At 41.4% G+C, this 16,232-nt stretch overlaps 1 protein-coding gene across 1 annotated transcript in view; it reads right to left on the reverse strand.

Annotated features, from left to right (window-relative positions):
• Window positions 1–411, reverse strand: part of LOC119576642 — a 4,347-nt gene extending 3,936 nt beyond the window's left edge. Inside the window, exon 1 of the mRNA XM_037924294.1 lies at window positions 316–411. Coding sequence (XP_037780222.1) covers window positions 316–411 — 96 coding nt within the window. The remainder of the gene's footprint in view (window positions 1–315) is intronic.
• Between the last annotated feature and the right edge of the window lie 15,821 nt (window positions 412–16,232).

Genomic DNA, 16,232 nt, shown 5'->3' on the forward strand with positions numbered 1-16,232 from the left:
AAAACGCTATACAAAATTTTTTCCACAGCGCGTCCATGTTCATCTCTTTGACCTTTAAAAAAGGCTAGATACTATTTGGGAAGCATGCATACTCATAAGCTGTTGACGGGTTAAGGGGACATTCCCTATTTTCATAAAAAACTTCCTTCTAACGGGAAAATTTAAGTTCGGGGAAAACAGTTTCTCTCCTGGGACCCGGGAAGGGCCCACAAGGGGTGTTTTAAAAGTGTGCCCTTTTGCCATTGCAAAATGACTTTTAAAAAGGTTTTTTCCAAGTGCGTCTCATGTAAATCGTATTGGTGATTTTCACTGTACCTCGGGAGGAAGCTTAAGGATGTCAAGGATCATGCCCCCCTGCAAAAAATCGGTTGTACATGGGCAAATATCGGGGAAAATTTTCTCAACAACCATGGTTTAAATTTTTCCACAAACGGGAAGTTCCATCCTTCCCTTTTTTTTAGGGAAAACCCACTGAAATTTGTCCAGGGGAAAAGTATTTGGGGTCAAATTTTTTGCTCAAGCTTACATGGGTCCTACATAAAATTAAAGTGAAGGCTACAAAGCACTAGTATTTTGCGGTTCTTTTCACTTTTATCTTGGGTGCAGACCGCACAACGTTTCTACGGCTTTACCGAGCGCTTTTCGTATAATGACTAGGGATTAAGCTTTTCTCTGAAACTCCCACTTTTTTCTCCGATTTTGGCCCGGTTCATAAAAGCTCTCAGAATCTGTACTGGGCTTTCAGTCTTCCCGTGGAGCCCCGTATCTGAAGTGGAAAACCACCTCTTTCTTACACCGGGGACTAATAAACCTGATTTTCTAAGAGACTACAAAGGGTTCCCCGGGTCTCCTACCCAGATTGGTTTTCAACCCCTTGAGGATAGCGTCCTATGGGGGGAAAAGGATCTTTTAAAACTTAAATTTTAAATCTACAGGTCTGGGTGTTGGAATTTTCCCCAAATTCCCCCTTGGGCTATCAAGTCGGCTGGATTTGGTCGGAAATTGGGAAAGGGGAGAGATTTAAGCGAAAACAAAGAGATTTCTTCACACATTTCTAAATCCAAGGCGGGACGATATTACAATGGTTCGAAAACGAAAAATTTTGGCTTTGCCAGTGGCAGAAAGACTGCTCTGGGGAGTCTTTCTCTAGCAGCCTCGTCTTTACTGAAGGTTACATGCCATCCTTGCGCGTTTAAGAGACGAGACTTATGAAAATTCTATTGTATAAATTGTGACTCTGTAGTGCCTTGCAACATCAAGAGCTTAAACTCACCCCACCATTTTTTGGGGGGTTCAAGTTGCTTGCACTGATGTCAAAAACTAAAAAGATACTCTGTTTGGGTGCCCGCATGTTGTGTCATGGGAAAGACGAGCTGACAAAAAGGGAAGGGGCGCCGCCACCTTGTGATGCTCGTTTTCCTCTCCCACACACCGCTAAACCCAGCATCGGGGTTGTCTTCGCGATAAAAGGAAGGAACAATGGAGGCATATCTCCAGAAATAAACTGCGAGAGTTAGAGATGACCTTGGCAGTTGGGTGACTAGCATCCATCCCAACCGAAAAGTGAAGTTTTCATTAAAAAGCTAAGAATCGGGCACACAAGACTGATTCATGGGCCGATGATGGCTAAAAATCAGGCACTTTGTGAGGGATGCCAAGAGCCCTTAACAATCGCACATGTAGTGGAAAGATGTCAACATTCTCAAAAAAAAAGATTTGTACTTGTCCCCCCCATATACACAAGAATGTATTGGGGGAGGATTGTGACATGAGGGCTTATTTTTTCCTTGGGGAGATAATATTTTTAAAAAAATTTAATTATGCATAATGTTTAGCAATAATTTTATACCTTAGAGTATAATATTTATGTTTTTGTTTTTTAATTTTTTTATTGTTTTTTAAGAAATCTATTGATGATTTTAAATTTTTTAAAATTTTAATTTTTTCTTTTTAAAAGGTATTCGCCGCTAATGACTTACTTTTGGGCCCGCGGAGATAATTTTTAAATAATCAATCAACCCTTGCTCCTTATTCCAATATTTCCTTTCAAATTTGTACTTTTTACATTTTTTTTGAAGAAGCTTCATGAGCTTCTTTGCAAGGGTAACAGCATATTGGACCGGGACAGTTGTCATCTCCTTGATACCGTTGTACCACACTTCACATACCTTGGTTGCCCTTTTCTTTAAAAGGAAAGGTTTGGGCTCCAGCCCAAAACCCTTGGCGGAAGCACCGCATAGGGTAGGCAATAGGGTTACCTTGGGGTGGTCCCCTGAAATTTAAACCGTTTGGAAGGACTAATTTTTAAAAAGTTAGAAGACTGTTCGACTTTTTCCAAACCATCAATTTTCTTCCTAAAACGTTTTACTCCCACTACTTAAAAATTCTCTAGTTCCTCTAACAGTTTTTCGTCAGAATACCTCTCAGGGGCTTGGGGAAAAAACAAAATTTCCCTTTTTTGAGGAGGAATGAAACTGAGCCCCAGGAATTGCATATCGCCGCAGACGTCCCTTTGTCTGGGGACGAAACCCCAAAAATATCAGGTACCCTCTCGCTGTGGGGTGATGCGAGATCACGTTTGACATACTTCAACTATTTTCCGATGAACCCCAAAAATGTAAGATCCATGATTGATACAATCAATGGGCTTCACTACCAGGGATTTCTTATAAAAACTTTCAATTTACCAGGGAGATCTCCTTGGGGGTTTAGGAGGACTTTTCCCCCTTTTTACCCGGGTTTGGGAGCCCGGGAACCATTACGATTCCCTTCTTGCCCTTTTGGAAGCTGGAAAAAATTTCCCGAGTGACAATGTGTGATTTTCCAGAGAAATGGTCGAGGGATTGCGCAGGTCGCAGGGAGAAGCTAATCTTTTTAAATTTTAGTACTCATACAAATTTGAATTCTTCATTTCCTCCCCCCCCCACCCGCCATGGAATCCAATGAGGGGAAGCTATAGTTGGGGTTAAAATCTCCAACAGCCCCAGGGGTAATGAGGGAAAAATACGCAGCCCCCTATTAAGTCTAGACCTTGCGCTACCCACTGAATGTGCCCTTGCTTGCCCCCTACCCATTTTTTGGCCACCGTTTGGGCTTGACCGGCCTTGATCAAGCCCCCCCTTTAACCAGAAAAAAGGGGCCCAAAAGAGCTGTGTTCTAGCTCGGGGCGCAGCGTGCCCTCCTCAACCTCCAGGACCCCTGCCCTCCTTTTTAAAAACGGGACCACGCACGGCAAACACACGTGGGGAGAGTTCTCCCTGGCCCAAGATGGATGAACCAGGGGGGGGTACAAAAAAATCCCCCCCCTTAAAAGGCCCCTTTGGTGCACCAGGCAGCCATTTTTTTTCTCATCTCTTACTGGTGACCCCTCGAGTAGGGTAAAACCCTCTGTTTCCCGGGTTTACCGATCATTGGGACCTCAACCCCCCCCGCGGCAAGGGGGGCTTCCGTTAGGGGGGGGTTTTAAAAAGAAATTTATGGTTTTTGGGAAAAGTCCCCACCAGCTTTTCCATTTTTAAATTTTGGGAAAAATTATCCTTTTCCGAATCAGTTAAGTTTTGGGAAAGGTTTCCCCCCTTGAGGGAAAGCCATATGTGCAAAAAACCCATGCAGTCCTTCTACTGCCAGGGTTTAAAAGGGCATGGAGCCAACTCTTGCAGTTTTTTAAAGGAAAATGGGCAACCCAAAAAAAGTTTTTAAAAATGTGGTAGAAAGGTTAAAAACGGTCCCTCAAAGGGGGTGACAGCTGTCCAGGCCAATTTAAACTGTTACCCACTGCAAAAAAAAACATGAAATTTGGGAAAAGGAAGTATTGGTAATAAGAAGCTGGAGAAAGTTAGTTTTCCAGAGGCAAAACCAAACCCTTCCCCTTCCCCTTTGTAAAAGCCAAAGGGAAATCCCTTTTTCCCCAGTCGTACCCATCCTCCTTCCCCCCATCACTTGCCCTTTCAAAACAATTGCCCACACACCTTTTTGCCACTATCTTTAAAACCCCCAGTCCTCAAATTCTGAAACTGCCTCTGATGGGGGGTGAGGATCTATTTAGGAGACTCCTCCCAAAGTAAGGTCTTTGGAACCATCAGTCAAGGCCTAAACAGTGACAGCTCCAGCTGCAACCACATTTACAGGAGCTTCCACTGTTAGGCAGAATACCCCTGAAGCAAAGGCTCAGATATGCCCTTTGCCCAGGCAAAGGAATCCTGAGCCTGTTCAAAAGACTGCTAGAGTGGGGTCTTTGGAGCCAATAGGCAGGGCTCCAGAAGCCTCAACAGTGACAGCCCCAGCTGTCACCACATCCACAGGGCCTCCATTGCTAAACAAAATGCTCCTAAATTAAAGGCTCAGGTCCGTCCTTTGCCCAAGTAAAGAAATCCTAAGCCTGTCCAAAGGAAGCCTGTGGAAATTAGTTCCACAGGTAAACAACCCTTCAAAAGGTACTCCCAAGATCTTGGAAAGGGACATCCTAAAGGTGTAGGGCAGGCCTTAACCACAGGTGCTGCCAAGTTCCACCTTTCCCTCTGTTTAGGAGCAATCCCACCACATTTTGTCCAAGTGAAGTACTTGGGTCTAAATTTTGACTCAAGGCTTACATGGGTGCAAACAGTTATAAAGCACTTAATATTTTGCGGGTTCTTTCACATCTTTCACACTAATCCATAGTAAACTTGACTATGGATGTGAGGCTTATTTATCTGCAACTCCCACTGTTCTCCAGATGTTGGACTTGGTTCATAATGAAGCTCTCAGAGAGTAGAGAACCATCTCTTTCATTACACCAGGACTACATGAACCTGATTTACTACATGAGACTACAGAGAATTCCAGGATCCCCTATATCCAGATTGGTTTTCAACCCCCTTGAGGATAGCCGATCCTATGATATGAGAATGAGGAATCTTGTGGAAGATTTTAATTTAAATTTCAATAAAGTTCTTGCTGTCGAAATTCCCAGTTCCCCCTTGGACTAATCAAGTCGAGTTGGATTTCATCGGAATTGAGAAAGGGGAGAGATCAGAAGTAGAAGTCAGAGAGAGATTTCTTCAACACACTTCTAAGTACCAACGATCAGATGCAATTTATACAGATGGTTCGAAATCTGAAAATGGTGTTGGCTTTGTAGCAGTGAGCAGAAGCAAGACTGCATTTGGCAGCTTCGATCTTCACTGCAGAAAAAGGCTCAGGTCCGTCCTTTGCCCAGGTAAAGAAATCCTAGTTACTTGCCATCCTTGCAGCAGTCAAGATGACTAGAGATCTTACGAACCATTCTGTTGTAATATATTGTGACTCGTAGTGCCTTGCAAGCAATCAAGAACTTGAAACTCATCACATCCAGTGGTGAGCGAGGTTCAAGATTGGCTTGCAATGATGTCACCACATAAAAAGTAAACTGTTGGGTGCCAGTGATATCAGTGGGAATGAGCGAGCTGATCGGAAGGACAAGGCAGCAGCCGCTCAACCCTGTGATGCTCGTTTTCCTCTCCCGCACACCGACTTGAAACCCAACATCAGGAGTTGTTTTCGCGACAAATGGAGGGAACAATGGAGGCATACTTCAGGAAACTGCTAGAGATTAGAGATGACCTTGGCAGTTGGGTGACCAGCATCCACCCCAGCCGAAAAGTAGGAGTTGTATTAACAAGACTAAGAATCGAGCACAAGACTGACTCATGGTCCGATGATGGCTAAAAGCACTTTGTGAAGAATGCCAAGAACCATTAACGGTCACTCATGTAGTGGAATATGTGCAATATTCTCAGACCAAAGACGTATGTACTTGTCCCCTCCCCCATATACGCTGAAAAATGTATTGGGGGAGGATTGTGACATAGAGATCTTATTAGTTTCCTTAGAGCATAATATTTATGTTTTGATTCTTAATATAACATTTATTGTTATTTGTAAGACATTTATTGAAAGATTTTGAACGTTTTGAATATTTCAACATTTCAATCTAACAAGGTATTCGCTTACCTTAGCTGTTGACATGGCAGATAATTTTAAATAACCAATCAATATATATATATATATATATATATATATATATATATATATATATATATATATATTTAGATATAAATACGAATACATGTATGCATGCTATATCTGCATAAATATATACATATATGTATATACATAGACATACTTATATATATATATATATATATTATATATTATATATATATATATATATATATATATATATATATGTATGTATAGATATATCATTTGTTCATATATATGTGTGTGTGTGTGTGTTTGTATAAATATTCGCGAGCAAACAAACATGTAAGTGTATATATGTGTGTAATATGTATAAATGTGTGTGTATATATTTACATGTCTGTAGACACATATATAAAGAGAATTTGACGGAGAGACGAATAGACAGATAAGGGGACAATCATTTTTATACAAAAAATGGAATTATAACTGTGTGTGTGGGTCTATTAACCTCTTTACTTAACGGAATATAAAGTATACATATATAGATGCAAAAGAATAGGCGGATATTTCCATTGTTTTATTTATATTCATATACTTTTACGTACCTGATTTACAGCTATATAAATAATTAACGTTTATTACAATTCCTCTATAGCAATTGAAGTTGCGAAATATGGCATTTAGCACGTCGATCCTGCTGTGGAGTATGATTCTGCAGTGTTTGCAATAGGAACCATAATCAAAATGAAATCTGTGAGTAATGGATCTTTCGTAATATATGTATATATTATAAGTATCGAAAATTTAGAGTCATTGATACCCATCACATTTCACGGAACAAAGCAACTAGTTCAGCTGCAGTTTAAAGGTTGAAACGGAGAGTACCATAGTGTTTACATATCTATTGGCGATGCTCGCAGTCGTGGCTCTGGTGACAAGCCGTTTTTTCTTCTTCGGCGTCCCGCCCATCTGCCCCCGTCACACTGGTTGAAATTATCCACGACGATCGAGTCCATTCTGCTACTGACGGCTCTTGCACGTTCGTCACGAGACCGAGGATGGCATCGTCAGGCACGAGGCTGGTGGCCCAGGAGGTGCTCAGCAAGGCTCAGTCAGGCGAGTCAGTGAAAGAGCATTTTATTTTCTGCGCATGGGATATTTTATAAACATTCTCTAATATTCTATACCAGCTTCAGTCGCCCTTCTTGCCCATGGCTCCTGCCTTCCCCCCATCCCATTCCCGCCCACGCCCTCGAGCAGATCGAGCGATGTCGTCTTGAGCATGAAGATCGCGCCCGCGGAAAACATCGTGAGTCGTCCAGCCGCTCCCTCACAACTCTACGGCCGACCTCAGTAGTAGTCTTAAGTCGTTTTTTTTAATTTTCTTTTGTTATTCCTTGTTGTGCATATCTTGCTGTTATATCATTATAAGATGAGTATTTCTTATTCCTTGTGATCTGTCTTATTTATTTGCTAATAAACTTTGACCATTTACAACAATCTTTCTCTATTACATGTATTCATTCAGCCAATGTTGTGTTAAATTTGTTGTATAGTTATAACACAAAGTGTTTTGTATCTATTATTCTGATCGAAAATTAATTTATATAGCAATAAATAGCTCGAACTATTTTATATAAATTCTAGAAGTATAATCATGATTAGTAGAAGAGGACGTATATTTGAGAACTTATTTATATGTGCTTACCTGTGATTATCTAAATTTATGCCCAGAAAGGAACATTTTTATCTTACCATGTGGCCAGTTTCAGACATCGACGTGCTTTCAAATAACCACTGGTATCAATGACCACTATCAGACCCATTCACGGCCGGTTTGTCACCACGGTGACGGAGGTACCCACTCTTTCCCATACACCTGCTGTCTCATTGCCCTCCGAGAGGTTGGCACTAGGTCTTTTCTTAAGCGAGTCTGTGCCTGCATGCTGTTGCACAAGCTTCTTGTCTTGATTACCACAATAACCAATCAATGGCCGCCCCCAAAGTAATTGCGACTTCATACCTCCAGAACGAGTGCCAGGCTGTGGAATGGGTGCAGCTGCTTGCTGTCCCGAGCTTGCCTGAATTCACTTATCACAATTTGAGTTCTTAGTCCGTCAACCTTTGGCAACTGCTAATGCCTATCGTTCCTCTTCCGGGTATACACGGCATATACCTTATCACCCATCTTCTGTTAAGTTTATGTTACCAGACTATTTTTTCTTTCTTTCTTTCTTTCTAGACTTTTACTTCTTTTGAATTACCATCACTTACTATTTATAGTCACTTCACCCCAGACAATGGACAACAACCAGCTAATCTTGCCAAAGTACAGAATATACTGGATATGTGTTACCCCAGTTGAGTATATATGGAAATAATGACAATACGAAGATCATGATCATAAAAAGTAGTCAAGTTTATCATTAAGATTATCATTTACCGCCACTAAACGCTGCACAACCGAGGCATTCGTACAAAGCTAGCAACCATTATATGCGTATGGTACTTCCTCCTTAAGCAGTTGATGGTCAGAAATTAATTATAATGAATATAACTTATTTCATATTTAGCGTTCCTTGGATGTACCCTCTGGCTGATGGCTATAAATTGCACGTCAGTTCTGTTTCAAAGAATCGCGCTTGCAAAAACGACACAAAGAATATGAGAAATGCGAGGAATCTATTGTAAATAAAGCCTATTTCTACAAAACTCGATGATATTCATTAACGAATTAGATAGTTTATGATACAAATTATGTATTTCTCCTGCAGACGATGAAAAAGTGAGTTATCATTAATCTCTCTTAAGAAGTCTCCATTCCGCTTATCACCTCCTGAAAGAGTCCTTTCTGTGGCAGACAACTCGCCCTCATGCGACGTCGTGACCGAGATCGGCATTAACAGGCACGGTCTATATGACCTATCATAATAAGTTAGATATTCATTGATTCTAGGCTTCCCTACACCGCTTATATATTTCATCTACAGAGTCTCTTCATTTCAGTCTTACCTTCTCGACGAAGTCTTCGATCAGCCTTAGCCGCCCTTGCTGCCCGTGGCTCCTGCTTTCCCCCACCCAATTCTCGCCCAAGCCCTCAGGCAGATCGAGCGATGGCGCTTGAACATGAAGATCGCGCCGTCGGGATCTGCCTGAGTCGTCCAGTAATGAACACTAATCCTCTTAAACGTCAGTGGTCTACTTACCATATGATTTATTTAAGGAGGCAGTCCTTAATATATCTATTTAGGTGATGTTATACTATTCCATATAGCCTCAACACAAATCCATCGATGTCCGACATCACAACTTTCACCTCCAGCACCAATGCAAAAAACAAACTGATGTGCTCAAATTCGACGTGTAATGTGATAGCCTTGAATGCCTGCATGAAACGTAAACACAGATAGAGAAATAGCCAAACTTGAAACTATATGTGAAACATGTATAGTCTGAAGCATATCGAAGTGGATAACTGAAAGGGGTTAGAAATGAAATGTATATATAGTAGTTTTTTTTTTCCTAGTGACACACGAAAGTGTAAATGCCGGAAGCAATGTATATACTGATTTTCATTTCTAACCCCTTTCAGTTATCCACTTCGATATGCTTCAGACTATACATGTTTCACATATAGTTTCAAGTTTGGCTATTTCTCTATCTGTGTTTACGTTTCATGCAGGCATTCAAGGCTATCACATTACACGTCGAATTTGAGCACATCAGTTTGTTTTTTTGCATTGGTGCTGGAGGTGAAAGTTGTGATGTCGGACATCGATGGATTTGCGTTGAGGCTATATGGAATAGTAAAAACATCACCAAAATAGATATATTAAGGCTCCCTTTTAAAATAAATCTTTGGGTAAGTAGACACTGACGTTTAAAGGATTAGTGTTCTTTACTGGACGACTCAGCGATCCCGACGGCGCGATCTTCATGTTCAACGCCATCGCTCGATCTGCCTGGGGGCTTGGCGAAATTGGGGTGGGGGAAAGCGGACCACGGGCACAAGGGCGGCTAAGGCTGATCGAAATTTCGTGGGAAAAGGTAAGACTGAAATGAAAACCTGTAATAAAAATAATAAGCGGTGTGGGGAAGCCTAAAATCAATATATCAATTTATTAGATAGGTCATATAGCCCGTCCCTGTTAATGCCGATTGGGTCCGACGTCGCATGGGGGCGAGTTGTCTGCCACGAAAGGACTTTTTCAGGGGGTGAAAAGGGAAGGGGAACTTTTTAAGGGTTTAAATGAAAACTCACTTTTTCATCGCCCGCAGGAAAAATACATAATTTGTATCATAAACTTCTAATTCGTTAATGAAAATCATCGATTTTTTAGAAATAGGGTTTAATTTACTAGATTCCTCGCATTTCTCATATTCTTGTGTCGTTTTTGCAACGCATTTTTGAAACAGAAATGACGTGCAATTTATACCTCAGCCAGAGGGGACACCAAGGAACGCTAAATATGAAAAAATTTTATTCATTATAAATTTAAATTTTTGACCACAACTGCTTTAAGGGGAAGTACCATACGCCCCCAAAAAAAATGGGTTTCTAGCTTTGTACGAATGCCTCGGGTTTTGAGCGTTTAGTGGGGGTAAATGATAATCTTAAAGATAAACTTGACTACTTTTTATATCATATCTTCGTATGTCATTATTTCCTATATCTCAAATGGGGGGAAAACTATCCAGTAATTCTGTACTTTGGCAAGATTAGTGGGTTTTTGTCCATTTTCTGGGGTGAATGACTATAAATATAAATGATGGGAATTCAAAAGAAAATAAAAATCTAGAAAAAAAGAAAGAAAGAAAAAAAAGTCTGGTAAAAATAAAATTAACAGAAATGGGTGATAAGGTATATGCCCTGTAACCCGAAGAGGAACGATAGGGATTAGCAGTTACCAAAGGGTTTCGGGCTAAGAACTCAATTGTGATAGTGAATTCACAAGCTCTGGACAGCAGGCTGCACCCATTCCCCAGCCTGGCACTCGTTCTGGAGTATAATCGCAATTACTTTTGGGGGGGCCCCTTATTGGGTTTTTGGTAATCAGACAAGAAGCTTGTGCAACAGCATGCAGGCACAGACTCGCTTAAGAAAAGACCTAGTGCCAACCTCTTGGAGGGCAATGAGACAGCAGGTGTATGGGAAAGAGTGGGTACCTCCGTCACCGTGGTGACAAACCGGCCGTGAATGGGTCTGAAAGTGGTCATTGATACCAGTGGTTATTTGAAAGCACGTCGTGTCTGAAACTGGCCACAAGGTAAGATAAAAATGTTCCTTTCTGGGCATAAATTTAGATAATCACAGGTAAGCACATATAAATAAGTCCTCAAATATACGTCCTCTTCTACTAATCATGATTATACTTCTAGAATTTATATAAAATAGTTCGAGCTATTTATTGCTATATAAATTAATTTTCGATCAGAATAATAGATACAAAACACTTTGTGTTATAACTATACAACAAATTTAACACAACATTGGCTGAATGAATACATGTAATAGAGAAAGATTGTTGTAAATGGTCAAAGTTTATTAGCAAATAAATAAGACAGATCACAAGGAATAAGAAATACTCATCTTATAATTATATAACAGCAAGATATGCACAAGGAATACCAAAAGAAAATAAAAAAAACGACTTAAGACTACTACTGAGGTCGGCCGTAGAGTTGTGAGGGAGCGGCTGGACGACTCACGATGTTTTCCGCGGGCGCGATCTTCATGCTCAAGACGACATCGCTCGATCTGCTCGAGGGCGTGGGCGGGAATGGGATGGGGGGAAGGCAGGAGCCATGGGCAAGAAGGGCGACTGAAGCTGGTATAGAATATTAGAGAATGTTTATAAAATATCCCATGCGCAGAAAATAAAATGCTCTTTCACTGACTCGCCTGACTGAGCCTTGCTGAGCACCTCCTGGGCCACCAGCCTCGTGCCTGACGATGCCATCCTCGGTCTCGTGACGAAGGTGCAAGAGCCGTCAGTAGCAGGATGGACTCGATCGTCGTGGATAATTTCAACCAGTGTGACGGGGGCAGATGGGCGGGACGCCGTAGAAGAAAAACGGCTTGTTCACCAGAGCCACGACTGCGAGCATCGCCAATAGATATGTAAACACTATGGTACTCTCCGTTTCAACCTTTAACTGCAGCTGAACTAGTTGCTTTGTTCCGTGAAATGTGATGGGTATCAATGACTCTAAATTTTCGATACTTATAATATATACATATATTACGAAAGATCCATTACTCACAGATTTCATTTTGATTATGGTTCCTATTGCAAACACTGCAGAATCATACTCCACAGCAGGATCGACGTGCTAAATGCCATATTTCGCAACTTCAATTGCTATAGAGGAATTGTAATAAACGTTAATTATTTATATAGCTGTAAATCAGGTACGTAAAAGTATATGAATATAAATAAACAATGGAAATATCCGCTATTCTTTTGCATCTATATATGTATACTTTATATTACCGTTAAGTAAAGAGGTTAATAGACCCACACACACAGTTATAATTCCATTTTTTGTATAAAAATGATTGTCCCCTTATCTGTCTATTCGTCTCTCCGTCAAATTCTCTTTATATATGTGTCTACAGACATGTAAATATATACACACACATTTATACATATTACACACATATATACACTTACATGTTTGTTTGCTCGCGAATATTTATACAAACACACACACACACTCTATATATATGAACAAATGATATATCTATACATACATATATTATATATATATATATATATATATATATATATATATATATATATATATATATATATATATATATATATATATATATATATATATATATATTGATTGGTTATTTAAAATTATCTGCCATGTCAACAGCTAAGGTAAGCGAATACCTTGTTAGATTGAAATGTTGAAATATTCAAAACGTTCAAAATCTTTCAATAAATGTCTTACAAATAACAATAAATGTTATATTAAGAATCAAAACATAAATATTATGCTCTAAGGAAACTAATAAGATCTCTATGTCACAATCCTCCCCCAATACATTTTTCAGCGTATATGGGGGAGGGGACAAGTACATACGTCTTTGGTCTGAGAATATTGCACATATTTCCACTACATGAGTGACCGTTAATGGTTCTTGGCATTCTTCACAAAGTGCTTTTAGCCATCATCGGACCATGAGTCAGTCTTGTGCTCGATTCTTAGTCTTGTTAATACAACTCCTACTTTTCGGCTGGGGTGGATGCTGGTCACCCAACTGCCAAGGTCATCTCTAATCTCTAGCAGTTTCTTGAAGTATGCCTCCATTGTTCCCTCCATTTGTCGCGAAAACAACTCCTGATGTTGGGTTTCAAGTCGGTGTGCGGGAGAGGAAAACGAGCATCACAGGGTTGAGCGGCTGCTGCCTTGTCCTTCCGATCAGCTCGCTCATTCCCACTGATATCACTGGCACCCAACAGTTTACTTTTTATGTGGTGACATCATTGCAAGCCAATCTTGAACCTCGCTCACCACTGGATGTGATGAGTTTCAAGTTCTTGATTGCTTGCAAGGCACTACGAGTCACAATATATTACAACAGAATGGTTCGTAAGATCTCTAGTCATCTTGACTGCTGCAAGGATGGCAAGTAACTAGGATTTCTTTACCTGGGCAAAGGACGGACCTGAGCCTTTTTCTGCAGTGAAGATCGAAGCTGCCAAATGCAGTCTTGCTTCTGCTCACTGCTACAAAGCCAACACCATTTTCAGATTTCGAACCATCTATATAAATTACATCTGATCGTTGGTACTTAGAAGTGTGTTGAAGAAATCTCTCTCTGACTTCTACTTCTGATCTCTCCCTTTCTCAATTCCGATGAAATCCATCGACTTGATTAGTCCAAGGGGATTTGGGAATTTCGACAGCAAGAACTTTATTGATTTAAATTAAAATCTTCCACAAGATTCCTCATTCTCAATCTGGATCGGCTATCCTAAAGGGGGTTGAAAACCAATCTGGATATTAGGGGATCCTGAATTCTTCTGTAGTCTCATGTAGTAAATCAGGTTCATGTAGTCCGGGTGTAATGAAAGAGATGGTTCTCTACTCTCTGAGAGCTTCATTATGAACCAAGTCCAACATCTGGAGACAGTGGGAGTTGCAGATAAAAAGCCTCACATCCATATTTCAAGTTTACTATGGATTAGTGTGAAAGATGTGAAAAGAACCCGCAAAATATTAAGTGCTTTATAACTGTTTGCACCCATGTAAGCCTTAAGTCAAAATTTAGACCCAAGTACTTCACTTGGACAAAATGTGTGGGATTTTCTCCTAAACAGAGGGAAAGGTGGAACTTGGCACCACCTGTGGTTAAGGCCTGCCCTACACCTTTAGGATGTCCTTTCCAAGATCTTGGAGTACCTTTTGAAGGGTACTTTACCTGTGGAACTAGTTTCCACAGACTTCCTTTGGACAGGCTCAGGATTTCTTTAGGGAAAGGACGGACCTGAGCCTTTAGTTCAGGAGCATTTTTTTTAGCAATGGAGGCCCTGTGGATGTGGTGACAGCTGGGGCTGTCACTGTTGAGGCTTCTGGAGCCCTGCTATTTGGCTCCAAAGACCCCACTCTAGCAGTCTTTGAACAGGGTCAGGATTCCTTTTTCCTGGGCAAAGGGCATATTGAGCCTTTGCTTCAGGGTATTCTGCCTAAAAGTGGAAGCTCCTGTAAATGTGGTTCAGTGGGCTGTCACTGTTTAGGCCTTGACTGATGGTTCCAAAGAAAACCTTACTTTGGGAGGAGTTTTCCTCAATAGATCCTCATCCTCATCAGAGGCAGTTTTAGCATTTGAGGACTGAGGGTTTAAAGATAGTGGCAGAGTGGGGTGGTGGCAATTAGTATTGTAAGCAAGTGATGGCGGGAAGGAGGATGGGCTACGACTGAGGCAAAGGATTTACCCGGCTGTACAAACGGCACGGGCAGGTTGCTTTGCCCCCTGGAAACTAACTTTCTCCTAGCTTCTTATTACCAATACTTCCTTTTCAAAGTTCATGAGCTTTTTTGCAGTGGTAACAGCTTATTGGACCTGGACAGCTGTCATCCCCTTGATGACCTGTTCTACCTATTCTACCACACTTTACAAACTATTTGGTTGTCCATATTCCTTAAAACTGCAAGAGTTGGCTCCATGCCCATAAACCTGGCAGTAGAAGGACTGCATAGGTTTGTGCACATATGGCTTTACCTCAAGGTGGTACCATGCCAACTTAACTGATTCTGGAAGGACTAATGTTTCAAAAGTTAAATGGAGAGCTGGTGTCGACTGTTCCAAACCATCAACTTTCTTCTTAAAACGTCCCCCTAACGGAAGCCGCCTTGCCGCGGTGTGGGGGCTTGAGGTCCCAATGATCTGGTGAGCCGGACCAGAGGGCTACCCATACTCGAGGGGTCACCAGTAAGAGATGAGACAAAATGGCTGCCTGGTGCACCAAGGCCTATGAGAGGGGATGGTGTACCCACCCCTGGTTCATTCCATCTTGGACCAGGGAGAACTCTCCCACGTGTGTTTGCCGTGCGTGGCATCCCGTATTAATAGGAGACAGGAGTCCTGGAGGTTGAGCGATGCTGCACGCTGCGCCCTGCAGCTAGCAACACAGCTCTTTGGTCCTTTATTCTGGTTAGACGGGTGGCTTGATCAAGGCCCGGTCAAGTCAATCGGCTGGTCAAATATGGCTAGGGTCAAGCAGGCACTATTCAGTCGGTAGCGCATAGGTCATAGTACTGTAATAGTGGCTGCGTATATTTCCTCATTACCCCTGTGGCTGTTGGGAGATTTTGAACCCCAACTATAGCTTCCCCTCGTTGGACTCCATGGTGGGTGGGGGGGTGAGGAAATGAAGAATTCAAATTTGTATGAGTACTATAAATTTACAAAGATCTAGCTCTCTCCCTGACGACCTGCGCAATCCCTCGACCATTCTCTCTGGAAAATCACACATTGTCACTCTGGAATCTTTCCAGCTTCCAAAGGGCAAGAATGGGAATCGTAATGGTTCCCGGGCTCCCAAACCAGGTAAGAAGGGGAAAAGTCCTCCTCAATCCGCTAAGGAGATCTTACCTGGTAAATATGAAAGCATTTCATATAGTAAGTACCTGGTAGTGAAGACCATTGATGGTGTATCAATCATGGATCTTGACATTTTTGAGGTTCATCGGAAAATAGTTGAAGTATGTCAACGTGATCCTCGCATCACCCACGCGAGATGGTGCCTGATAGTTGTGGTTTCGTCACCAGA

Source organism: Penaeus monodon, chromosome 9 (assembly GCF_015228065.2).
Source record: "Penaeus monodon isolate SGIC_2016 chromosome 9, NSTDA_Pmon_1, whole genome shotgun sequence".
Classification (NCBI taxonomy): domain Eukaryota; kingdom Metazoa; phylum Arthropoda; class Malacostraca; order Decapoda; family Penaeidae; genus Penaeus; species Penaeus monodon.